We start from the raw sequence: 27,149 nt of genomic DNA on the forward strand, positions 1-27,149 counted from the left end.
TGTCCTAGCTATTACGCTGCTTGGGACGCAGGGACAACATCTTCGATCCCTCCTGGACTTTATTCGATCCCCAAATATTTTTTCATTCATTTAATCACCCCTATCTCATCCCATAACCCTGTATGCCCGGATGCATTAAATCGGGCATTAAAAAAATGTCATGCGTGCATGTTATTTATGTCATGTCACGTGCGATACGGAAGCAAGGGATTGCGAAGTTCATGACATTGAAGGTGCCGACAAGCCGGCGTCGCGTCCCTGAAGTTGTCTACTCTGCAGCGCGTCGGAACAACTGACGTCATTTAACACCACGTGACTGTTCTCGCCGGGCAGCGGCGCGAGCATCTAAAGGAAAAGGTGTGCGCACCTCTGCTCCCTTTGGGGTCACATATCCGAACACTAGGAAAAGCTAGGGTGCCTCGATACCGAACCCAGTTTTCAGGATGGGGACACGGTTCTCCGCCGGTGCCATATTGGTTCTTACCTCCGCTGCACTGCCTTGGAGCGCATACGAGAACAGTCGTGATTTTCTCGAAATCGCCCAGATTTGCCTTGTGGAAGTGACGCGCGCGTCAGAATTTTGTAAGAGCAAGTGTTCGGTTTCGTAATGTATTCTCAATAAAGACTGGAGACAAAAGATTATTCATTTATTAAACGAAGGTATTTTTTTCCAGGACCGGGTGCCTATAAATATATGGAAACCTAAAAAAATTGTTTTTTTGGCAAACACTGCACGAATTTTGAGAAGAATCTAAAGCACTACAGACATTTGGAATACATACGTACGCACAGACACATGCGCGCGCTCACGAACACGTTGACACGCAAATACGGACGTACAGATACACAAACGCACGCATTCTCACAAGTACGAGCAGACAGACGCCCATACACATGCGCGCATACACACCTGCGCTTACGCGAAAACATATACGCACACACAAACTACAAACACGCTCTCACACATACACGCAGGCACACACAAACAAACGCAGATACACAAAAACACGGGCACACTACAAACATAAACGAACACACGTATACGCCACAGACACGCACAGTCATGCGCACATAAGTACATGCAGGCTCAAGCACAGACGTAGACCATAAACGCACATGAACTCTCTCTCTCCCTCTCGCGCGCGCGCGCGCGCGCGCACACACACACACACACGCCCGGACGCACAACAGACGCACGCACACGTACACAAACTCGCACACCCACGAGTACAACACAAACACGCAAACACTACAAACAGACAACATGCACAAATACGCCTACACAACCCGCACACACAAGCCTAACCGAAGACACGCCGAAGAAAGCTGTCCAGCAAGCACCAACATCAGTACACGACTGCGCCCGATAGAACAAACATGGCGCGGCGCTATCCAAAGGCGGTTAGGCACAGGGAGCTGGTTCGACGCGCCGTTTCATATTTTCGGTAGCGCTGGCTTCGCAGTGTTCTGTTTCACCTCCCAGGTTCGCCGGCGTCTCCGTGTCTGCGTCCCCGGGACATCGGCGCCAGACCGCCGCCGTTCTGCCACAGTGTCCCGGATGAGAGAGCGCGTTCCGCTGGCGGCGAGCGTGACCTTGGTGTGTTTCACGGAGGCGCAAGCGTTTCATTCTTTGCAGACTGCTGGCCTTCATGTGAGTAATAAACGTTTTCTCGCACCCTCTCATATAGCGATATTCCTCGAAATCCTGTCGTCTCAGCGCTCTCGTAGTTCACGTAACGATCCGCCTGTTTCAAATTAGGCGATTGATTCTGCGACACGCGATGGGGGTTGCGCACGGTTTATTCGTTAATCATTTAGGAACCCTGCTGTAAAACTGTTTCTGCATTTTTGTTCCGGCGCGCAATAGCGGTCGTATGCGTCATTTGTGGAAGACAGTTTTGAAGGCGTGTGACAGGTACCGTAGCACTGTACGAGTATAGTTAGAGCGGTGGTCCCGAACTAGTGGATAATATTATGGCGCCTGTATACCGGGGAAGGCTAAAAGTAAACGATGAAAATGAATACTGCATCGTTTAGAGGAAGAGGGGAATGATTATAGTATAGAAGGCATTTGAAGTACCAGGTGATGACAATGAAGGAATGAGGTAAGACTGAATTTAGTGTCAGAAATTGGCGGCACCGCGCCCCCCTCCACCTGTGACTTCTGTATTGGATTTAGGCGGCTCGCTATGTTCTTGCGCTCGCATTTCAGAGCGCAGATAGGCGTGCGCCTGCTTTTCGCACTGGCCTTTCGAGAAGTCGCTTGCTGCTCGAGCTAAAAGGCGTCGGCTTGCGCACACGTGCTTTTTGCGGTGGCCTCACCGTGTATGTAAGCACGCAGGAATGCCGGAAAACATACAGGCCAAGCGACAGGGAACTACGCTTTACTTTTCCTTTACTTCATGATTTACCTTTACTCTGAGTAGCGCCGAGCGATGGCTTCAACAACTTTGTGGACCCCCCCATCGCAGGCTCTCACACGAAAAAAAAAAGAGGGTAAGAAGTATAGACCCGCCGTGGTCGCTTGGTCTATACGCTCCTGACAGAGGAGTTTCCCGGCGACGGCCGCGCCACCTGTAGCGTCGAAAGGGCAACGCGGGCACTGATCCAACTTCAGTCGACGGCGTCGAATCCAGCTGGCGCACGTGTTGTAGTTACGACCGCGTCTGATTCGAAACTTACGTGCGCCACCGTCCTGCAGGTAAACGTTCTCATACCGCTGTTTTACGATGGCAGATTTGCAAGACATCGAAAACTGCCCGGGAAGGAAAGCGTGGGGACGGCGGTACTGCTGCGTCAAAGACTGTAACGGCCGCGCAGGACTGCGTGCTCTGCGACTTTGTGATTTCCTGGCCGGGCGTGGTTTTGTGCTCGCGCTTCCTTCCTGGAGGGTCTCACTGGAAAATATTGTAGTCAGTAGACTGATGTTTTTTGGCCGAGAATGAGTCTTGCCGGTAAGCCGGCTTACATATTTTTGTAAGTTCTCCGTATCCTTTAGAGCTACTCGTTTCGCTGTACGAAGCGTACTGCGTGGTGGCAGCTGGTGTTCGGGCTTGCGTGAGTCGCTGAGCACTTCACGCTGCGCGGCTCTGCTTGGGTTCAGCTTGCCGGATACGGTCACCCGAGTCATCGCGGCCGGAGCGGCCCAAGGTCTTGCCCGTGTCTCGGCAGTGGTAAACAAAGTGCCAAGCGGTTGCTTGGCAGAACGAAGCAGTGTAACACAACTTTTGTGCAAGTTGTTTAAAAGAGACTTCTAATAATTCGAAGAGATTTGGTGCCTATCATCCGTGGCCAATGAGGCTTTGCAAGCGTGACAAAGTAGCTCCACGGAAGAACACGTTTTGTTTCAGCGAAGAAGTGTGATAGTTTGGGCTAGTTGGTTTTCCATATTAGTTTGTGTGGTACAGCGCGAAGCAGGGATAGAGAGTCTTAAGAAAACCGAGGACTAGCTTTTACTGCCGACAAGCTTTATTGCCTGGTGCAAGGTGTTATGTATAAAGAAACAGAAGGAAAGCCACATAAAAATATATATGTAAGAATGAAACAATGCAGATGAACAAACCAAGAAAAACAAAGATAACATTATGGAGATGCCATTACCGCTCACTGTTCGCACTGCCCTTGTTTAAGAATGCTGTCTTCGTGATAAGGCCAGGGATGGCTTGCTCACGCAGATGCATTCTTCACTTGCCACGCTAGCCGATTCAATGATGATGCGAGTTCGATCATCCCTGTGTGTGAAGATTACTTCTGTTTTTTTTCAAACAGAGCGGTGCAACCGCATGCGCTACAATGCAGGACTAAGAAGCATTCTTTTCCATTCATAATCGCATGTTCACGCAGACGATCGTCCAGACACCTGCCTGTCTGACCTACGTAGCACGCGCGGCATTTCAAGGGGATTCGGTACACAGCCCCCTACACACAATCCACGTAACGGTTGCGGTGCCCGACTTCGGGCCTTTCCTTTCTTGATAGGATGATTTTCCTTGATAACGAACAAAGCTTGTGTGGAGCAGAAAACACAACACGGACGCCAACCCGCTCACCCATTTTTTAAAAGACGATGAGCGATTTGATGCTTCTAGGGAATCACCGCGACCTTACGGTCGTTTTCTGTTGACTGCTCTTCGGTGACCTTCGCTTGGCTGTTAGGTTTTCTTTTTCTGCGGATTGCCTCGGCTGCTGAGACGAGTAATCCGTCAGGATAGCCCGACGCTCTCAAGCGAGTAACTTCTGCTTGAAAACAAGCACAAGTTTATATATATATTGTCGCGAAGCACTTTGAGCAGTAAGCGTTCGCGACTAGAACGTTGGAGCAGCGAGAGGTAGTGTAGTCGACTGAGCACCGAAACAAGATTGTTCTTTCTCGTCGTCGTTGTCTCTCTCCTAGCCACAGCCCCGCTGCTCCCTATATTACAGTACAGTTATCTCCCTCGCGGAAAAGGAAGCCGTCCCGGCGACCTACGGGTCGGACAGCACAGGCGGATCATAGTAGGGCTTGAGACGCTGGGCATACACAATTTCGCGTCCACGACGGCGATGATCCAAAGGTAGCTCGAGGGGTTCCACAATATAGTTGACTGGAGACGTTTGTTTGATCACGCGGTATGGGCCTTGGTACTTCGACGCGAGTTTCGGTGACATTCCAGTGGTAGAGGCTGGAACCCAAAGCCACACTAGCGAGCCAGGAACATAGGATAGGAGCATTGGAACTTTCTCGATGATGCTTCTGGCGTTGCTGGTCTTCTGACGTAAATATACGGGAAAGCTTGCGACACTCTTCTGCGTGTGCAGCAGCTTCGGATAGGGTAGTTGTTTCCGTGGAGTCAGGACGGTACGGAAGGATAGTATCCATTGTGGAAAAAGGTTCGCGTCCGTACAGGAGAAAGAAGGGCGAAAATACCGTGGTAGTCTGCGTGGCGGTGTTGTAAGCGTAGGTCAGAAAAGGTAGAACATGGTCCCATTTGGTTTGGTCGGATGCAACGTACATGGCCAGCATGTCACCAAGAGTGCGATTAAAGCGCTCGGTCATGCCATTAGTCTGCGGATGATACGCAGTAGTGGTGCGATGAATGATGCGGCATTCTTTGAGGAGAGCCTCGATGACGTCGGAGAGGAAGACGCGGCCTCTGTCACTGAGTAATTCCCTGGGAGCTCCGTGGCGAAGGATGATGTTGCGCAGGAGAAACCAGGCGACGTCACGTGCAGAAGCGCTGGACAAAGGGGAAGTTTCCGCATAGCGCGTAAGATGGTCGATGGCCACGATTACCCAGCGATTGCCATCTGATGTGGTTGGTAGAGGTCCATAAATATCGATGCCTACTCGATCAAAAGCACGTGCTGGGCAAGGCAAAGGCTGCAATGGGGCGGTTGAACGACGAGGGGGATCTTTACGGCGTTGGCAAACCAGACAGGAGCGGATATAATGATGGATGAATCGATACATCCCCCGCCAGTAGTAACGAAGACGCAGACGCGCGTATGTCTTCAGTACCCCTGCATGCGCGCACTGGGGATCGTCGTGGAACGGTGCATAAATATCCGAACGCAGGTGTCGCGGCATGACAAGCAACCATTTGCGGCCGTCCGGAAGGTAGTTGCGACAGTACAGGAGCCCGTCGCGAATGGAGAAGTGATGTTCTTGGCGACGTAATGCGCGATTGTTAGTGGGTGTCGATGGGCTGGGGAAAAAACGCAGCATGGACACAATCCATGGGTCTTTCTTCTGCTCCAGAAGAATGTCCGTGGCAGCAAGGGAAGACTCTGACAATGAGGCCTTCGGGAAGCTAGCCTCGTCTGTTAGTGGCGAACGAGACAAGGCATCCGCATCCGAATGTTTTCGGCCAGAACGATACAGCACGCGAATGTCGTACTCCTGCAGTCGAAGGGCCCATCGAGCAAGACGACCGGACGGTTCTTTTAAGGACGACAGCCAGCACAGCGAATGGTGATCAGTTATGACGTCAAACCGGCGGCCATAAAAATACGGACGGAATTTGGTTATGGCCCAAATTATAGCGAGGCATTCCTTTTCTGTGACAGAATAGTTCGATTCAGGTTTAGTGAGTGCACGACTGGCGAAGGCAACGACGTACTCATCGAAGCCAGCCTTTCTCTGAGCGAGAACGGCCCCAAGGCCAACGCCACTGGCATCGGTGTGTATTTCAGTTGGAGCACTGGGGTCGAAATGGCGCAGGATTGGTGGTGACGTCAAGAGACGACGCAGCTTTGTTAAGGCGGCATCGCAATCCGGTGACCAGGTTGAAAGGTTGTGGCCACCATGAAGAAGCTGCGTTAAAGGTGCTATTATAGTGGCAAAATTGCGGATGAAACGGCGAAAGTATGACGCTAATCCAATGAAGCTGCGCAGTTCTTTCAAAGTCGTTGGTCGGGGAAACTGGGCAACAGCTTGTAGTTTCGCCGGATCAGGGAGTACACCTTCTTTCGACACGACATGGCCGAGGATGACCAGCTGCCGGGCAGCGAAGTGACACTTCTTCAAGTTAAGCTGGAGGCCAGCATCGGCGATGCACTTTAGGACGCGTTCAAGTCGAAGTAAGTGGGAAGGAAAGTCCGGTGAAAAGATAACGATGTCGTCCAGATAACACAGGCATGTCTGCCATTTGAGGCCGCGTAAGACGTTGTCCATCATTCTTTCAAATGTGGCAGGCGCATTACACAGGCCAAATGGCATCACGTTGAATTCAAATGAACCGTCAGGTGTGATGAAGGCCGTTTTCGGACGGTCTGACTCAGCCACTGGCACTTGCCAGTACCCGGATCGTAAGTCTAAGGATAAGTACAATTCAGCGCCTTGGAGGCAGTCTAGCGCGTCGTCCAATACGGGGTAGCGGATAAACGTCCTTGCGTGTGATCTTAAGTCGCCGGTAGTCCACGCAAAAGCGAATTGTGCCATCTTTCTTTTTTACCAGCACTACAGGAGAAGCCCAGGGACTGTGCGAAGGTTGTATGACACCGCGTTGGAGCATGTATGCAACTTGCTCAGCGATCACGCTACACTCCGTGGCGGATACACGATACGGCCTGTGGCGTAAAGGCGCATGGTTGCCGGTGTCGATGTGATGGACAACAGTGGAAGTACGGCATAAGCGAGATTGTTGTAGGTCGAATGACGTGCGAAAGTGGTCTAGAAGATGGACGATCTGGGCGTGCTGCGCTGGAGTGAGGTTGGGATCAATACTCTGGTAAAATGTTGGGTCACACGGCTGCGTGGGAGGAGAAACTTGAAGGGCCAGAGCGTCAACCGGAGGAGAAATCGGGTCGTCAGGCACATCGTAAAGGAAGCTTGGTTCGATTTCGTCGGCATAACCAAGACACTCATTGTGGAGCAGCCTAGCAGGGCAAGGAAACAGGTTCGATACATAAAGCGCGCTCGAGCCTTGTCGAATGGCGAGAAGGGCAAAAGGAAGCAAGAAAGGATGGCGGCGAGCAACAAGCTTAGACGGCGTGAAAAGAACTGTGGAGTCGGAAAACCCAACGCAGAAAACTGGTACAAGTGCGGCAGAGTATGGAGGAATCTCGGTGTCGGCGGTGACGAACACACGACCGGAAGTGTCATCAGTATCTTCAAAAACGTTGGTGCCGAATAGCGACAGCGCGAGTTCAGCACGGGCACAATCTATAACGGCATGATGAGAGGAGAGAAAGTCCCATCCTAAAATCATGGCATGGGAGCAGCGAGGCAGAACAACGAACTCAACATGGTATAAAGCGCCGCTTATAACAACACGCACGGTACACTTCCCTAAGGGTTCAATCGGCGCAGCGCTTGCTGTACGTAATGAAATGGCTGAATAAGTCGTCGCGACTTTTCTAAGGGTAAGACGAAGTTTGTCCGAAATCACTGATATTGCTGCTCCCGTGTCTACAAGCGCATGAACGGCAATGTCTTCTGCATAAACTTCAAGGACGTTCGCAGGAAATAAATGAGGTCTTGAGGAGTTCGCTGAGATCGCAGTTCCTGCCTCCGGAACTGCGGTCCTTAGTTTTCCTCTCGGATAGCTTCAGGACGACGGATAAGCGGCGACAGAGAACGCCGACGGGGAGACGGAGACCGACGGGTATTGACGGGTCGGGAAAGAGGAGACGAGGCTTCGAAGGGCTGAGCGGCAGTAGCAGAACGGGACGGAGAGTCGAAACCGTTACTTTGTGCCCTCGGAGAATCCGAAGGATGCCATCCACGCCGGCGGCAAAGCCGTGCTACGTGCCCAGGTAGGCCGCACGAATAACAGATAGGCCGATTGTCATGGGTGCGCCATGGATTGAGAACAGCGGGCGGAGACTGTTGGAAATATTGGCGAGGTGGGCGCACGGGCTGCTGTGGCGGCCAGTAGCTGCTTGGGGGGGGGGGGGGGGAGGGGGCAGGAGAACATGTTGCAGCTGCTTGCGGAGGTGAAGGAAATGCGCTGGTAAGTCTGGATTGATTACCTGCAGAAGGAGGCCTTGGATTAGCGACAACGGCAGCGTACGTAAGTGGCACAGGCGTAGGAGGCGGTTGATGAGCAAGTGCTACTGCGTTAGCGACTTGTTCTTGTATCATGGGACGTAGATCTGGAGACAAGCGCGGCTCTGAGGCTGGAGCGACTGGCAGAAGAGAGAGTTGGCGCGCCACTTCTTCTCGTACAAATTGCTTGATTCTGTCGAAAATTTCTGAACTGCAAGGAGTAGAAGTAGAAAAGGAAAGGTAGAATGGGACTTAGCCAAGCTTGTCAGCTTCAGACCATCTGTTGTGGGCACTCACTCGGTTGTATGATGACAGCCAGTCCTCTACGTCATGATCGTCAGTGCCATTGAATATGGGAGGATCCCGTTGGCGTGGCGCACCAGGACAGACGGCTGGAGGCGGTGCCATGGGTGGCGCGGTAGGACTAGTCTCCTGAGGCATGGGAGATGTGACAGGGATCGTCCGGCTTCGGAGTTCCAGGTTGGCAATAAGTCCAGCACCTCCACCAAATGTCGCGAAGCACTTTGAGCAGTAAGCGTTCGCGACTAGAACGTTGGAGCAGCTTGAGGTAGTGTAGCCGACTGAGCACCGAAACAAGGTTGTTCTTTGTCGTTGTCGTTGTCTCTCTCCTAGCCACAGCCCCACAGCTCCCTATTTTACAGCACAATATATATATATATATATATATATATATATATATATATATATATATATTCGCATTCTAAATTACTGCATAGGACCAAATTGTACGATCAAGGTAAATGCATGCACACCAGCAGAAATATAACAGCTCAGGCAATGGGCCAGCTGGATCACTCAGCACAATGCGCCACGGCTGACATGAGCAGCTCGTCCCACAGATCAGAGTAGTCCACCATCGTATAGTTGACGAAGGAAACGATATATCAGTGGTCGCCTAGTCACTGTGGCATGTCAATTATCGAGCGGACGCAGCTGCCCGTACTGCCCATGACGGCGTCAACTGCGTTGCCGTTCCTCTGTCGAGAGCCAACGCAGCGAAAATAATTTCCGCATTTACGCGTGAATTAACATTAGCTCAATGGTATTCATATGAATTCAAAAGTGCACACCTTCATATCCTGGACCCTAATTTACAGCTCCGTAATCTGCCCGACCTTCCGCGACGTAACTGTACCCTTCTAGTCCGTCTATGGCATGGAGTAATGTTTGCAAATGCGTACTGCTTTCTTATCGGAACGGCCAACAGCCCACTTTGTGACTTCTGTGGGTGCAACGAAACAATCGCACACCTTCTTTGTGAGTGCCCTCCTTTCAACCCGCAAAGCGCAGCCCTCTCAGCCAGCCTAGACCAACTGGACAAGCGCCCACTAACGGAAAAGAAGATCCTTGGAAATTGGCCTACGCGGACATCTGCGCGATCCGCTATGAAGGCCCTGCTGGGTTACTTAAAAGACACGGGACTTTGTGACAAATTGTGACCGCACACTGTGTGACGTAGGATTGGACAGTGACACTGCGTAACACTATAAACGCCTTCGCAGACTGGCTGACAGTGCCCACAGAAACAGTTCTGTATCATGTGCACGTGTGTGTGTGTGTATGGCTTTTTAAAATTATTTTCTCTCTCTCACGTATCACACCCCTTTGCCCCGGTACAGGTTAGCCAACCGGAGATAATCTCTGGTGAATCTCCCTGTCTTTCCTTTGCCCTTTCCTCCCTCTCTCTCTTCCCATGGGAGAAACAAAGATTTCGGTCTTTTATTGCTTAGGCACTGTAGCTGATACGCGCCGAGAAGGTGAGGCTCACCTGGCTAAGCTGAACAGTGAACACCTATGCTCGGTAGCATGGGCCCGGGTCGGACTCAGGCTGGGCTAGGTCATATACGCCCAGGCCTGGCCCGATCTTGGTTTCCCGGGCCCGGGCAGAACTCGGGCTTCATAAAGCGGGCCCGGCTCCGGCCAGACGCATGCGTTGCTCTACTCTGCTCCTGCTCTGGGACTGCAAACATGGCTCGAGCAAAGAAAGTGAGCGTTGCTTCTACCTGATGCTGTAGAATAGCCACTGGTAGGCAGCACCATGGCCTCCAAACTAACGAAACACAAGCAACAATGCTTAGCTCGCAAACACAATGAGAAGCCGCTATACTGTACAATGCTTTGCAGCAGGTTAATCCCCTAAAAAGGTTATTTTATTCGTGCAGGCAAAATGGCGAACCCCACGAATCCTGTGATAGACGCCTCGAGACCTGTTGGAGCTGCGGACGTCAGTAACTTGCTGGCTAACCTGGAAGGCGCCAGAGGCTTTTTTTCAGGAAAGCTCATAGACTATCGCATGCCTTGCACGGCTGCTGAAGACAGAGCGTGTCAGATTGTTTCTAATCTTACCGTATGGAATGAGTTCCTGTGCCAGCTACATCTGGAGCTACGCGAACTACCAGAAACCGGCAGGCAACTCGGCCTGCTGCAAATCAACAATAATTGCCTTCCCGGACCTAGGGAAGGACGACTACGTCAAGCAGCCACTGTCCTGTACTGGCTTCTTAGTATTCATCACTGCGTGGCACGAATTCAAATTGGGCACATGATCGAATTTAGTGAAGCCGCTCGTCTGTGCTTCCCGGTGCTTTGCAATACACTTCACGGAAATTCTTCATTGAAAGCGGTCAGTGTTCATTTTAGCTTGGCCGTCCGATCCGTATCCGAAAAAATAGAAAAGCTTTCCAACGTCATTTCTTCCTTGAAATGCCTGGAGGAACTTGATGCCTCGCGTTACTCATTCTGTCCACGCAGCCTTTCTGCTATTCTTCGAAGCACAACTACGTTGACTGTACTCGACTGGTCCTTCGTAGAACACATAGAAAGCACGCTAGCGCAGCAGTTCTTGACAGCACTGAGGACGAACTCGACACTGCGTGATTTGTCGTTAAGCGTTGCCGTAATACGCGCTGACCCGGCTTTGTTTGTTGAATTTCTGACCGGCGATGTGCCGCTAGAAAATTTGAAGGTGGTCTCTAGTTGCGATTGCTGTTCGGACGATTGCTGGAGGTGGATTCTCAAAGGTATGCTGAAGAACCAGTCAGTGTCGAGCTTGCAAGCTGTCAAGGTTACGTTGGATTTGGAAAGCGTTGAGTTGGCATCGAAAGTGCTGGCTGAAAACAGAGTTTTGCGAAGATTTCATGTGTCACCGCGCTACTACATGCATGACACTTCTATGGAGGGCCTGGTATATCTCACAATGCCGCCCAACACCACTGCCCTTCAAGATGCCATTGCGCGTAACAGCACGTTACATTATCTGACTTTGAATTTTAGCATCTGGAGTACTGAGCACTGGGCACCTTTTTTCCGTGTTTTGTCAGGACACACAAGCCTGAAGATGGCTACCATCGAAGTTGGAGAAAGAGAAAGCCGTCTTTTGTCTGGAGTCGTCAAAGCCCTTCAACAAAGCGGCGCTGAAGAAAAGGTTTTCTTCAAAGGTTCCAAAGGGCCCTGCGTTGCCGACGAGTTCTTTGTTCCTTATGGCAAATATTTTTGCGAACTTCAGATAGACGTAACGGGCTGGGGTACAACAACAACGTTGCCGCTTTTTCAACAGCTGTCCACGTTTTCGCGCTTGAAAGAGTTAAGCCTGACACTTTTGATGCTGGACCGTAAAATTTTTTCTGCTCTGTGTGAATACATAGCAATGACGACGACACTCCGAAAATTGCACGTCACCATGCTAATTGGTGAGCGTGAATTAATCGATTGGTGGCCAGCACTTTCGAGATCGCTTCTGCTCAACAAGAGCATTGCCCAGCTCAGCATTGATGTTCCATTTGGGAGACACCAGAATGTCGAACTGGTTGGTGACGCGGTAATGCGAAGCCAGACTATCCGAAAGCTCATCTTGATGTCGTTTGATCCATGCGCATTACGCGCCTTCCTTCGCCGTCTACGCGCAGATATCTTGAATAACTACACGCTCTGCAGCATCACCATGAAACATTGGAGAGAATTTCACTTGGCGGCAGACTGGTTCGCCGTGCGCGACACATCGCGACGAAACTCTGGCCTCGTCGCCCGAGCTGCGCAGTTGCTCAACCACGCACGATGTGACAGGTAAGGACGCCGCCCTTCATTATTTTTAGACTGGTCACGCCTGTGAGAATTCTTAAGCTCTACACAGACGTAGCTTTATCAAAGAGGGCTAAATAATGGAAACTGGTAGCGCATTATTCTGCATTTGTTCATTATTTTGTCTTTCTTTTCAATTTACGTTTTACAGTGCGAGTGATTAATAATAATAATAATGTCTTGTGTCCCGTAAGAACACACGACACAGCAGACCTGCAGTAAAAGCTGTCATGAATGGCAGCTTGACAGAGCCTCAGGCCCCCCACACGTACACGTAGCAGTTCTATAACGAAAAAAAAAGGCATATAATACATGGTCACGTTTGAAATTACACTTCCCGAGCGTACAATGTAACGTACGCAAATTGTGATGAAATAAGACAAGATGGAAATACAAATTACAAGTCCACTCATGTAATAAAAACAAACAACGACGGAGGAGTCACAAAAGAAGCAACATAAATGCAGTTTCACTTATCCGCAAGACATAACAGTAAGAGATATACAAAGATGGTAAAGAGAAGCAAAACAGATAGAGCACGTATTGTGGATGGAAAGAAGGGAAGGAAGAACCAGTCCCTCACCATCTACACTGTTGGGAATAACGGGGTAGAGAAAAATGTGGTTTGCAGAAGCGAAAAGTTAGGAAAGTTAACGGCCTAGAATTTGTTCAAGTACTGTAAGTTTTTTTAATGTTATATCTTCATGTTTAACGCGTTCATTATTTAATCTATTAAGTAACCTGGGTAATTTGTTCTGTAGTGTGTGTAGACGATACGCTGTTTTATAAGTTCTCACTTTCCAGGGCATAGGCTTACGTGTCAGGCGGGCAGACGTGTTTTCCTGTAGGTTGGCTAAACGTTGTAAAAAGAAGATAGTTACTTTTTTGTTTTTAAATGCTTCGCCTAAAATGTAGTCGAACAATTTGGCAACTGGGATTACGTTGCACTTGTCAAAAAGATGCTGTGTGTGAGCGTAATAGGGCAAGCCCTCAACAGTTCTAAGAAACTTTTTCTGCAACCTATGAAGCCTGTTTAAAGGGACACTAAAGGCAAATACTAAGTCGACGTGGACTGTTGAAATACCTTTCCAGAAACATCGCAACGCTTGTTTCGTGCCAAGAAAAGGCTTAGTTTACGGGAAAATTGTACCTGATGGGTTCGAATAGCTTTTCCGAAATTCAAATCTCCCGCCACCCAACCCGGGGAGCGGTGACGTTGCATACGCCATCACCGCCCTTTGCTGCTGTTGGTGAGTAAGACAGCACCCGACAGACGGCGGCACCGAGCCAAGACAGAGCGGCGGATTCGCCGTTGCAGCTGCTCTTTGGTGAAGTGGCGTAGACCGTTCGGGCATCCCGCGACATGACATGGAAATCGAATTGTCTGATGCTTGCAATTTGTGCAAGTTTTGCGGGGCAGCAAAACCACTGCGGCACTACGCGATCAGGAAAGTACTGAAACGCGAAAGTGTGGGCGGCGCAGAGTCGGATGAAAACGAAACCTTTCGACCGCCCGCGTCGATGTCAACGGTAATTTAAATTAATTCTTTTTTCTAAACACGAAATGGAACTGGACAAGTAGCATTTTATGTGATCTTATAACACAAGGATGTTTTTTTGCAACGAGTGGTCGAGTACTAGTGACAGAATTTAACTGAGGAGTGCTTTCGCCATCGGGCAAGTGCTTGAATGTCCCCGGGGAGTCTCTAATGATGTCCTGCATTTACGTCGATTTCTCGATTTTTAAGGCTCTGTTCGCGACAACATTGATGCCTTAAAGATTCTCGAGCACTAATCTATCACTTTATCTTTACTTAGTATTTGCCTTTAGTGTCCCTTTAAGTTTCCCTGCGTTTTGTCAGACCGTATTAGATGGCAGTAGTTTATTCTGCTGGAAAACAATGAATCATAGATTAACATTATAATTCTCGCTGTAAGTATATGGCGAATTCTGTATGTTAAACCTATTACTTCTGCAAGTTTAATTGCCAGGCTATCCACATGAGCATCCCATGACATATGCTCATGAAAAGTGACACCTAATGTTTTAATACTGGAAGTAATCTCAATAGGTGTTGCATTTAATGAAATAAGTATTTGCTGATTGATATATGTTTGTTTTTAGTTCGAAATATTACAGCTTTTGTTTTATTCTCGTTAATCCGGAGGCTATTTCTACGTGTCCATTCATCTAATTTTGCTAACGTAAAATTAGCGTCGTCGACAAGGTGATCACTATCTTTACCACCTATCAAAGTGCTGGTGTCGTCAGCGTACATGATAAATTTCACACTTTCATTAATTTTAACAATGTCATTCACAGACGTATTAAATAAAAAAGGCCCTGGAATGCTACCCTGTGGGACGCCTGAAGAGATGGGTGGTGGGTCTGAGTGATAGCCATTTATGACAACTATTTGTCGGCGGTATTATAGGTAACGTATAAGAGATGCGACATTGCCACGAAAGCCATAGCGTTCAAGTTTTTGAATGAGAAGATTGTGATTATTGGCAATCAAATGCCTTTGGTATATCAATGACGATGCCTAGAACAAGTTTGCTTTCCTCCAAATGCTGTAGTGGGTGTTCCTTTTGTGCTAGCAAAGCGAGTTCAGTGCCCATGCCCTTACGGAAACCGTACTGACCGTCGGTTAGCAGCTTATATTTTTGGTCAAATTCAGTTGGCCGCCTTAATATTACTTTTTCGAAAACCTTTGAAAACACAGGAAGCTTTGATAATGGTCGGTAATTTCCCAAATCGTTCTTATCACCTTTCTTAAAAAGTGCAATAAGGCGTGCTATCTGCATCCAATGAGGAAAGGTACTTTGGTTTAAACAGAGGTTAAAGATATAACTAACGCACTGAGATATAAGATCAGAAACGTATTTTATAGGTTTAATTTGAAGGCCGGCAGTGTCCCTGGCACTACTGTTTTTAGGCTTTTTTTTTTGATGGTGCAAGGGCCAGGTATGGCCAAAGAGCGCCATGCAAGTGTTAATGATTTCGCAGTGGAGTGATGGGTTCTATGGAGTTGATGTGACGTGGCTGTAAAGGGGCCTAAAATATGGTCGCTGTAAAGTGCGTAAAATGCACGTGTAATAAAATTGTGGCGATGACAAATGACGCGTACTATGATCATTGAGGTGCATTTCAAAATAATGATACGATATTAAAAATTGCATGAGTTTCTAAAATTAACTAGAGCACCATGGCCTCGTTAGAGCCCTTGCGACACAGGGGCCTGGAGGCATGTGCTATATAAAACAACTATCACAGCGGCATCCTCTGGAAAGAGGATGCGCTACGAGTTTAATGGTCTTATTACATGTAGGACTACATCGTTTAAAAAGTTGAGGACTGCCCTGTTGTCAAAAAGCGGTTCCTTACCGAGAAACGTAGCCGGGTGTAGAGGGATGTTATAATGGTAAGCAAGCGGAAAATGTTTCTTTCTCTCCGTTTCGGCTTCCCGACACTCGAGGAGCACGTGGAGGACGATAAGCCTCTCACCGCACCTACCACAGGTTGGAGGTTCACTTTCAGTAAGCAGATAACTATGGGTGCCAAATGTGTGTCCTATTCTGAGGCGACAGAATACGACATCTGTTCGCCGAGATTTTGTTGGGGAGGGCCAAAAACCTAACTGGGGCTTTATAACGTGCAGTTTGTTATTTGTTTGCGCGTCCCACGTGCACTGCCAGTGATGTCGCAGTTTATTTCGTAAGAAAGGCCTCAGATCTGTGACAGGCACATCAGCGGTAGGGTTAACAGCTTGCGATATGATTGACGTGGCCATCTCGTCCGCCAGAACGTTACCTTCGATTCCCCTATGGCCAGGGACCCAGCATATTATGATATTCTGGTTAGATGAGTACGCTTTACACAATACCGAATACAGTTCATTGAATACGGGATTTTTATGTTTGTAGAGTGACATTAGGGCCTTCACGACGCTTAGAGAGTCTGTATAGATCGCTGCTTTTGGAAGTTTTGATCTTCTTATATGCTTCACAGCAGAGAGCAATGCGTACGCCTCGGCCGTAAAGATGCTTGTTTCCGGATGCAGTACATCGGATTCCGAGAAGGATGGGCCGACGGCTGCATTGGATACCCCGGCATTTGACTTCGAAGCGTCTGTGTAGAACTCTGCGCAGGAGTGTTTGTACTGCAGTTCTAGGAAATGCATTCTGATTTCAGCCTCAGGAGCGTGCTTTGTAACTTTTATAAAGGATATGTCACATTGTATCACCTGCCACTCCCAAGGAGGTAAGAGCTTGGTTAGGTGCATTAAGCGATGCTCGAGGAGTGGGACATGCATTTCATCGCTAAGCTCCCTCACACGCAGCGAGAAAGGCTGTCTTATGGAGGGGCGATTGCTGAAAAGTGTAGCGTACGTCATATCGGTAACGGTATGAAAACGTGGATGTTCAGGATTGGAGCGTACTTTAAGGAAATATGTAAAGCTAATGTATGATCTCTGTAGGTGGAGAGACCATTCATTCGATTCGGCATATAAGCTTTCAATCGGGCTTGTTCTGAAAGCGCCCGTGGCTAAGCGGATACCTAGATGGTGAACAGGGTCTAGCATCTTTAGCGCGCTCGGGGCGGCAGAGTTATATACCACGGCACCATAATCTAATCGTGACCGGATGAGGCTCTTATAGAGATTCATTAGGCACTTCCTGTCACTACCCCACGTAGTCTGGGATAGAAGTTTCATTATGTTCATTGTTTTTAGACATTTTTCTTTAAGATGTTTAATGTAGGGGACGAAAGTAAGTCTGTAGTCAAGTATGACACCTAAAAATTTGTGTTCTTTGTTTACAGGTATCTGTTGTCCACGCAGTTCTATGCAAGGATCTGGGATAAGTCCTCTCTTTCTTGTAAAAAGAACACAAGAGCTTTTGTTAGGATTGATCTTAAATCCATTCCTGTCTGCCCACATTGACACTTTGTTCAGGCTATGCTGTACCTGTCTCTCTCAGACTGCGAGGTTACAAGATTTGAAAGCTATTTGAATGTCGTCCACGTAGACAGAGTAAAAGATGGCCGGTGGTAATGAAGCACGAAGCGTGTTCATCTTCACGATAAAGAGCGTGCAGCTGAGCACGCCTCCTTGGGCTACACCCGTTTCTTGCGTAAAAGGACGTGAGAGTGCATTGCCGACTTTTACCCGGAAGGTACGATTGGACAGATAGCTTTCTATTATGTTAAGCATTTTACCGTGGATGCCCATTTCTGACAGGTCTTTTAACATTCCGTAACGCCACGTTGTGTCATACGCCTTTTCCATATCGAGACATATCGATAGGAAGAACTGTTTTTGTATTAATGCGTCCCGAATATTTGGTTCAACACGTACGAGATGATCGGTTGTGGACCGCCCTTCTCGGAAGCCGCACTGATAAGGATCAAGCATTTTGCTCATTTCAAGGAAATGGATGAGTCGCCGATTAATCATTTTTTCAAATCCCTTACAAAGCCAACTTGTGAGGGCTATCGGGCGGTAACTTGCCACTGAGGAAGGGTCTTTGCCTTGTTTCAAAACAGGGACCACCATGGCTCCCTTCCATGCGGTTGGAAGCTACCCTGCATCCCAGATGGTGTTGAAAAGTGTGAATAGTGTAACTTGCATGTCATTGTGTAAGTTTTTGAGCATTTCATACATGATTCGGTCAGATCCGGGTGCAGAGCTCTTGCATGAGCTCAAGGCAGCTCTCAACTCGGCAATACTGAAAGGGCGGTTGTAGGATTCATTCCGTAGACATTTTCTTTTGAGTGGCTTACATTCTTCTATTTGCTTATATTTCAGAAAGGATTTCGAATAATGTTTTGAACTTGACACACTCTCAAAGTGCTCCCCAAGTGAGTCTGCCTGATGTGGCAGCGTATCACCCTGTGTGTTTACCAGAGGGAGTGAATATGTTTGTCTCCCTCTAATTCTATTTACGCGGTTCGAGACTTTCGCCTCATCTGTAAACGAGTTGATGTTTGATAAAAACTTTTGCCAAGTCTCTCTTCTGGCCTGTCGGCGGGTTCTCCTGCCTTGAGACTTAACTTTCTTAAAGTTAACAAGATTCTCTTCAGTGGGCGAAGCGCGTAGCAACCCCCACGCTTTGTTTTGATTCCTACGTGCGACTCTACATTCATCGTTCCACCACGGGACATGCCGTTTGAATGCCGAGCCACTTCACGTATGCATTTAGATGCGGCATCTATAATGAAAGCTGTAAGGTAATCCACAGCAGCATCAATTTGTAACGAGGACATGTCATCCCATGATATGCTAGTTAAGGTTCGGAATTTCTCGCAGTTGGCTGTATCGATTTTCCACCTAGGAGCCTGTGGTAGACATTCGTTTTCTTTATATGTTCTTAGTCGCGGGATCGAATCCCGGCTACGGCGGCCGCATTTCGATGGGGGCGAAATGCGAAAACACCCGTGTGCTTAGATTTAGGTGCACGTTAAAGAACCCCAGGTGGTCAGAATTTCCGGAGTCCTCCACTACGGCGTGCCTCATAATCAGAAAGTGGTTTTGGCTCGTAAAACCCCAAATATTATTATTATATGTTCGTAGTAGTATAGGGAAGTGGTCGCTCCCGTAAGGATTGTCGTTAACTTCCCATTCAAGTTCAGACAGTAGTGACGGGGAGCCTAAACTGAGATCTATTGAAGAAAATGTTCTGTTTGCAAGAGAATAGTATGTCGCTTCCTTCTTATTCAGAAGGCAAGCACCAGAGGAGAAAACGAACTGTTCAACAAGACGTCCTCGCGCATCTATACGAGGGTCGCCCCACAGGTAGTTGTGTGCATTGAAGTCGCCAAGAACCAGATAAGGTTCTGGCAATTCATCTATAAAGGATTGAAATTCATGTTTAGTTAATTTGTAATGTGGGGGTATATAAAGCGAGCAAATAGTGATGAGTTTGTTTAGCAGAACAACTCGCACCGCCACTGCTTCAAGGGGCGTTCGTAGCTGTAAAGGTTGACATGCTATACTTTTATGAGAGAGAATTGCAACACCACCCGATGATGCGACGGCATCATCGCGATCTTTGCGAAACGTAACATACATACGGAGAAAGTTTGTGTGTTTGGATTTTAAGTGTGTTTCCTGTAAACACAGCACTTTTGGATTATGTTTGTGGATGAGTTCTTGCAAATCATCAAGGTTTCTAAGAAGACCTCGGACGTTCTACTGAATTATTTGTGTATCCATTTTTAAAGTAAATTGGTGCTGTGTTTACGGAAACGGAAGTGGTGCCTTAGATTACAGAGCTCTTTCGAGGCCCTGTAACCGGGGTTTTGCTTTTTCTGAAGCGTTCGAGGGAGCCTCGCCGCTCCTTAGGCGCTTGGTGCGCCTTGAGGGTAGGTGTAGTGTCCATTGCCTCTAGTGAGGCGCCGGACACGTGCTCTTGCGAGCGAGATGTTGTCAGGGAGGGTCCCGCCTTGGAGGGCAAGACCCCTGCGCCCACCAGCCCGGAGGTCGATGGGGCTCCCTGAGGGATTTGGCTGCGCCGGCTGTGGCCAGCGCTGGAAGGGGCTGGGGAGGTTGGGTCAGCCTCGGCTGCGCCCACCTTCGGGGTCGGTGGCCCCGTCTGCTGGGTTGACGGAGCAGCGTTAGCTGCAACCGCCGCGGGGGCAGATGGCGTAACTGCCGACTCACGGCTTGTGGGTCAGACAGCCGCCGGAGGCCGTTGTGACGCAGCCCCCTGACGCGCCACTTCGGCAAAGCTGGCCTTAGGAAGGTATGCAACCCGCCTGCGTGCCTCTTTGAATGATATGTTTTCTTTTACTTTGATAGTGACATCTTCGGTGCGCCCTCGTTTCTGAGGGCGATCAGGAAGTTTGGGGAAAGCAGTTTCCATGAAAATATATAAAAATTCGGCAACAGCGCCGACCGCCCACCACGGAGCCCAACGAGGGGACGCGGCAGAGCTTGCATACAAGTCTGGACGACGCCAGTCGTACGCCGCCACTATAACCAAATATGGTGTACCCAAGGTTGGGTAGCCACACAGGGTTAACCCTTGCCACCAAGAAGAAGGAAGTAAATAGAAGAGAGAAGGAGACAGGAAAGTACTAAAAGTGGAAGGGAAAGACGAATGTTTCAGGAGGGAGAGACAGGAACAGGCGACTGCCGATTTCCCCCGGGTGGGTCAGTCCGGGGGTGCCGTCTACGTGAAGCAGAGGCCAAAGAGGTGTGTTGCCTCCGCCGGGGGGGGGGGGGGGCTTAAAGGTCCGAACACCCGGCATCGGTTCAACCTCCAGGATCCCCCTTTCCCCGGACACGGCTACACGCGGGAGGGTCCAATCCTCGTGTGCTCGGGTACGTGGTGTCGCCGCACACCAAACGCCTGCTGACGCAGACGCCCCTGCGGGGTGTTTTTAGGCTGAGAATTGTAATAGTTATTTCCCCCTCATGTACTGGATAAAAAGATATAGAACTGGAATTACGAGAACTGAATTCAAGATCATTGATCGGTGCGCAATCGGCCCCAATGTTAACAAAATGTTTGTTAAAAGCATCTGCAAGTGCTTTGTGCTTTACCTCAATACCATTTATTTTCACACTATGTATCTGTTCAGCAGGAACATAGTAATTTAACAGAGATTGCAGGTTTTTCCACGTAACATCCGAAGATGAACTCGAAGAACTAAATGCATTGAAACAATGTTCGCGCCACGCCTGTTTTATGTCCTTATGTAGAAGATTCGAATTTTTTTTAAAACGGCGGAAAACTTCTCGAACTTTGGTCTTGATGAATTCAGCATATAAAGCATTCTTTGCTGGGAGTACATATGTTCCACCCAGCGTACTCGGACAATTCTCACGCGCACTTTTTTAAGAATAAAAGGTGCTTTGAAATTGGCATGCGCGTTACAACGGTAATTCTACTCAAAATAAAAAAAATGAAAGCGATTCTTACGAGAAAAAAAAAAGCTCCACACAATGTAGCCAGCCACACTGCCATCGAACGCGTCGTCTTCAGGAAGCGGTGCTCGGAGACATCGCAAGGTGGGTCAGTGGTGCGTGGAATGCCCTTCCGCAGACGATGGTTGTGCTAGCCTTCAAGAAGTGGGTCATTTTTAGTGCTAAAAGTGGAACTGCAATCAAATTTCTGTGGTAGCTGTACATCCAAAAGGTGGTGTCGTGGGATTCCGATAGCCACTAGTTGCTAATATACTGTGTGCGTGTCTGTGTGACTTCGTATTTTCCATAATATCGTTTTAACTAGGTACGCGTTTACTCAGGTTTCTTTGTTGTGCGCGGTAGAATGGGCAACAAGTGACGCTTGCTTTATATATATATATATGGGGCTTTCTGCATTTCGTCCCCATCTAAATGTGCTCATGATTCGATCCCGCGACATCGTGCTTAGCAGCGAGACACCTGCTTAAAAGCCACCGCGGCGGGTTACAATGAAACTGCAAGATGCGGCTAGATGTGCTCAAAAATCTGAACGGGTTTTCATGGTGTCCCTTCAGAGCTAGGTAAACCACGAAGTTTCTACTTCGCATAAATTTGGGGCGAATAACAAACGATGCGGGAGGAAAATTTGTTGTTTGTGTGTGTTTCAATTTGGAACTAACCGAAAATTTCTCAAGGCATGTTTTTACCTCTTAAAGGGGCGGTATACGAAAGGCTTGCAATGTTTCCCGGTTGCCTTGCGAGAACTAAAGGTGGTAGCGATTCTTCGGTTCGGTATATTTGCAGAGAGTGGCGGCGCAGTTATACGGTCGACGTACGGAAATGTTGAAGTCCGTAGTTTAACTAGGCGAGCCGTTGCAGGAGAACGATTGCGCCTATCGCGCGCGAGATTGAGCCGCGATCGTCAGTTCCCCTTGCGCTCGGTCGCGAAATACGCAGTTGCTGCCCGAGCGCAGCGCAGCGCAGTACCCCTCCCTCCCTCCCTCCCACCCACCCACCCACGTTTTTCGCGCGACTGAATGCGGCGCGCGAGAGACATGGTGCGATTTTGCCTGCGATCCGTCGTGAGGTTTGTTCACACCGGCGACTGACAGCAGTCGCGCGACGAAGTTGGTCGCAAAGGGACCAGTCGGAAATGGTCGCTTTTCCCGAAGAGCGACTATTTTGGGGTAGTCGCTCGCTGTTAGACATTTCAGTCGCGCGACCGTGGTAGCAAAAGTGCTAAACCTATCAGCGGCGCGCAGAAAGTTGCAGTACATTTGATTTTATCGAGAAATTGCAATACAATTGATTTCGCCGACGCCGGCGGAAGCGAACGAGCAAGCCAGGCGGGCTTTCGATCGCTGGGAGACGGTACAGGCCTAGCTCGCCAACCGGCTATCCGGTGCCGACAGTCCTTGTTGTGCGGCCGCAAGTCGTAATAAAGCGCCTAGATTCACCAGCACTATCAACGCCGTTGGAAGCGATGAGCCAACACGCCAGCCAGGCGAGCGGCTTCGTATAGTCGATTGATGCGCGTCCGCGCTGACCGCTTCCGAGTCGAGCTCGCGCCAACGGTTTCCTATTTCGCGCAACGTTTTCTAACATGCACACTTCCGAGGTCACTTTATTCTATAAGTTATTTCGTGTCAGAAACAAATTGTAGCCCATTTATGTGCCGCCTTCAGCGGCGAAAGAGGCCAGCATTTCGACCAGGGAGAAGAAAAGGAAAACACAGGCGTGAACGTGGCGGCATGGCGCTCGCTCTCCTGCCCCGCCCCGCCGAGTCTACCACGTGGCCATGACGTTCACGCTACCGGCGCTGTCATTGGCTGCGCTCGTCCGACCGACGCGGCGGTCGCACGTCGATACTCGGCAAGTTGGTCGCATGCGCGGCGTGCGACTCGGCGCTGCATGCGGGGGATTCTGTTGAGTGCGGCCGCCGATGCGAATGGTCGTACCACGGATCGCACCAAAAATCGCACCATGTGTCTCGGGCTTAATTAGCCGACATCGTCGGCTCCATTCGCGTGCTTTCACTTTATGCGGAACATCATGGCGACGGCGACGGCAAAATTCATCTGGGCTGCCTTATAATTGCTAATGCAGTAAAACTCATTGGTCACCATGTTTTCATTGAAACTTTCTTTTTGGATGTCATTTTTACACGTCGTGAAGCAGTCAAAATGTACTTGTAAGCCAGCCTCACTAAAAAGAACAGGAAGGCTTCCTCTATTAAGGGAGTAACCGTGATGTATACTAGCTTCGACAATAATTAGGGTAAGTTTCCTAACGTTGCAATAGCCTCCCAAAAAAATTTCAGCAGCGTTTCTTTTTTGACATTCGCATTATGAGCCGGCCAGGGGTCACTTTGTAGCCTCGGGTCACAATATGTTTTTTACATACGAATACATTGTAAAAAAGAACATCACAGAAAAGATACGCTTGGCGTATTCAAATACAAACGCTGATCGCGCTATCTACACCTTTCAACCGACCTCCATGGTGTTTCGACCTAAAGTGTATAGTGCCAGTGGGACCGTCTATATTCTACGCACTTAAGAAATCTTAACAGCATGCTTGTGTGGTTTCCTTTCCTTAGCACACAACCCTGTTAATATTGTAACGCCGCACCGGAGGAACGTGGAAGGGAAGGAAGAAGCAGCGCGAGGTTTTTGGGACGATCGGCTGTTTCGGACCGACCCATTTCTTTTCTACCCTTTTCACTGCAAATAAATCAATTCTACATCCGTAATAATATAATGCCTCATAATAATTTATGCCTTTGAATCAGAGATTAGCGAATCGAATAATTTTGGATGGATTTTTCACATTTTGGGTTCGATAACTGGTCAACCAAACGTTTATTCGGTGTGGCCCAATCGACGTTGTCTTAACTGGAGTCAGTCAACGCTTTCCCAACGTTAGTCAATTAAATCTCTACCGAGAGTACTTATGTGAAATTCATCATGAATTAATTTTTAAACTCAAAATTCACTGAATACACCGTGAATTGAAACTGAAAAGTACAGTTTTGCAAGGATTATACAGCCGTTTCTTATCCACTGTTTCCGAATGTCCCGAAAGAAGTTTTCGTCTCGCTGTTTTTGAAACTTTTGAAACTGTGGGGCATGTTATGTGTAATGTAACGTCCTTTGAACAATTACGATTTATGAAAATAATCACTGAACCGTCATTTTCACCCCATGTTCATGCATTATAGTAAGTTCGAAGTTTGTTTATTACAGGCGGGCATTATATTACGCATATGGAAACGCTCAGGAAGTTTTTTTTTCTTTTCTTTTTTATACGAACTGTGAGGAATTCAGCTCGAACGCCTGCCTGGGTGAACAATAACTCGTACCGAGAGCAGATTTAATATAAGGAAGGGCGAACAGTATAGTCAATTCAAGTGCAGTGTTAAATGTGTGTAGATAAAAACAGTATTTAGGAAACAAAATTTTAACAAGTGCCTGAAAGCATTACGCTGCTGTTATTCTCAATATTTCCCAATGTCCCACATGGTACGTGATACCGAATTCACATTCAATGTAAATTGGCACAATGTCAGAGGTGAAGCGTGGGTAGTTTAACGTCTCGGCCCCCAATAATTTTGATTCTAAGAATTAGGGGGGTTTACTGGCCAAAATCACGATTTGATTACGAGCCACGCCATAGTGTGGGACCCGGATTAATTTCGAGCAGCCATGGCCAGTGGAGTCCTGAAATAAGGACACCACTCTAGCTCAAGAGCAACGACCTCGATGGCTGAAATAAATGTGTTCTCTCTCCCTGGACCACCAGGAGATCTTTAAGGTTCCCAATGCATGGGATATTGGCGTTTCCTTGCATTTCGCCCGGATTGAAAGGCGGCTACCGAGGCCGGGATTTGATACCGCGACGTCATGCTTAGCTGTGCAACATCAAAGCCGCTACTGTATTGATTGTATATATGAATTTTGACGTGGTTAATAAGGTACTCGTAAGATATAAAGGAGAACGCGCCAGCCGAAGAACGTGGCAAAATAGTTTTTTGTAGCACGGAAAACAATGAAAGCAAGTGTCTGATCGCATTATGCTTACTCTGTGTGAGCGTCTTCCATGCTCACTGAAAGCGACTCCGCCGTTATGTTAACAGCGCCGATATCTTGCTGTCATATTCGGCGATTGGTAGAGAAGTTGGGCATGTTACCAACATAGACAGGCGCGCTCTACAGACATTTTTGTTTCAAACATACCGTGCCGAGACTGTTTAGCGGGTAAGAGCTGCATAAGCAAAATCCCTTTCTTGAATGTGTGCGTTTATGGTAACATAAAGTGGTCTCCGCACACATAGTGCCTGTCGACCGAAGGAAGAATGAAATAGTTGAACAGAGAAGGTGGCTGAAACCGCATTTCCTAAAGTGGTTCATTTCCCGTCTTGAACCAGCTCTGTTAGCTTTTCAGAAAAACCATTATATTGTTGTAAAAAAAAATTCATATTACCAGGAAGCCGACACTGCCCATGCGGCTAAATTCAATGAAGTTCTCTCCCGAATGCAGGCTCAGCGCCGCTGCTCTGGACCGGGTGTCGCGTCATCCGGCGCTGATGGCCGAGCTTGTGGAAGTGCTGTCCATAGACGAGGACGAGGCAGCTCGCATGGTGCGACAACGGTTTCGCAGCATCGAAGGTCTGCACGAGTTCATGCGACTGGCCGGTGTCGTCAAACAGCGGGTCACGTGTCGGCCGCGCGAGGACGGACGCGCCCAGCTGGACGACCTCAACAGCGAGTGCTGGTGTCACGTGAGGCGCTACCTGCAGCTGGACGACGTAGCGTTTGACTGAACGTTTCCGCCGGACCTGCTGGCACTTTTGTTTGCCACCTGAGCCACGGTGTGAAAGATCGACAACCGTGGCACATGTTCTTTCTGTGGAGGACGGTGTGCGTTGTTCGATACATTATACTCAGAACGTGGGATGGGTGTAAGCCCCGTGTATACTTAGGAAGAATTCCACGTTCATTTTTGTTTTAATTGTTATCCTTTGCGGTAGTTCCGGCGAAAACTGCGTTGAATGTGAGGCCTAGTAAATATGCCATTATCTTCACCAGATTTATACTTTTGGTTACCATGGGAACTTGGATGGTACTCAGCTCCCGAAGGGCTGAAGTTATCGCGTACTTTTTTGCTTCCAATAAACAGACATTTCGTTGCAGAAATGTTCACGCCGCATTCTTCTGCGCAAGTAGTACGACATGCAGGGTGTAGGTACACCAAGATGTGCTTTAAAGGAAGTTGCCACATACGAGAATGTGAGGGTTCAACTTTGGCTTAGGAAAAAAAGCTGGAGGTTAAGGAACCAGTGATTTGAAACTTGTCATGCCTCATTTGGTGGATTAGACAAATTAGAGCATGCACGATGCGGAATAAATTATTTTGCCATCGCACGTATCTTCACAGTGAGTAACAGCAATTCTGTAATATTTGGTGTGGTGCAGAAGCCTAAGTTGTAAGTGCATTGCAGTCGCAGAAGATGTGGCTGTAGCAGAGGCCATCTGTTCGTCTTGATCATTAAATCGCAAGCAAGAAAATCAATTTTCTGGTTATTGTAAAGCAAGTGTAACAATGGTATATTTTGTTTTGTTCAACAATTGTCAAAGCCAATGGGCACAACCAGTAAACGCATTAAAAGATGA

At 48.4% G+C, this 27,149-nt stretch overlaps 1 protein-coding gene across 2 annotated transcripts; it reads left to right on the forward strand.

Moving 5' to 3' along the window:
- Positions 1-1,435: 1,435 nt before the first annotated feature.
- LOC142590165 (uncharacterized) lies at positions 1,436-27,132 on the forward strand. Of its 2 annotated transcripts, XM_075702058.1 has the most exons (3): positions 1,436-1,651; positions 10,651-12,550; positions 26,017-27,132. In XM_075702058.1, the coding sequence occupies exons 2-3, from the start codon at positions 10,656-10,658 to the stop codon at positions 26,297-26,299; spliced, it is 2,178 nt and encodes a 725-aa protein (XP_075558173.1). In that variant the 5' UTR covers positions 1,436-1,651; positions 10,651-10,655; the 3' UTR covers positions 26,300-27,132. The 2 variants fall into 2 exon arrangements, with proteins under 2 accessions (XP_075558173.1, XP_075558174.1); XM_075702059.1 differs by lacking the exon at positions 10,651-12,550.
- The last annotated feature ends 17 nt before the right edge of the window (positions 27,133-27,149 follow it).

Source organism: Dermacentor variabilis, chromosome 8, assembly GCF_050947875.1.
Source record: "Dermacentor variabilis isolate Ectoservices chromosome 8, ASM5094787v1, whole genome shotgun sequence".
NCBI classification, from domain to species: domain Eukaryota; kingdom Metazoa; phylum Arthropoda; class Arachnida; order Ixodida; family Ixodidae; genus Dermacentor; species Dermacentor variabilis.

Bases quoted from the DNA above. Each gene is read 5' to 3' on its own strand.
- LOC142590165 (XM_075702058.1), top strand. From the start codon at position 10,656: ATGGCGAACCCCACGAATCCTGTGATAGACGCCTCGAGACCTGTTGGA. The intron at 12,551-26,016 runs GTAAGGACGCCG...TCCCGAATGCAG, and splicing joins AACCACGCACGATGTGACAG to GCTCAGCGCCGCTGCTCTGG.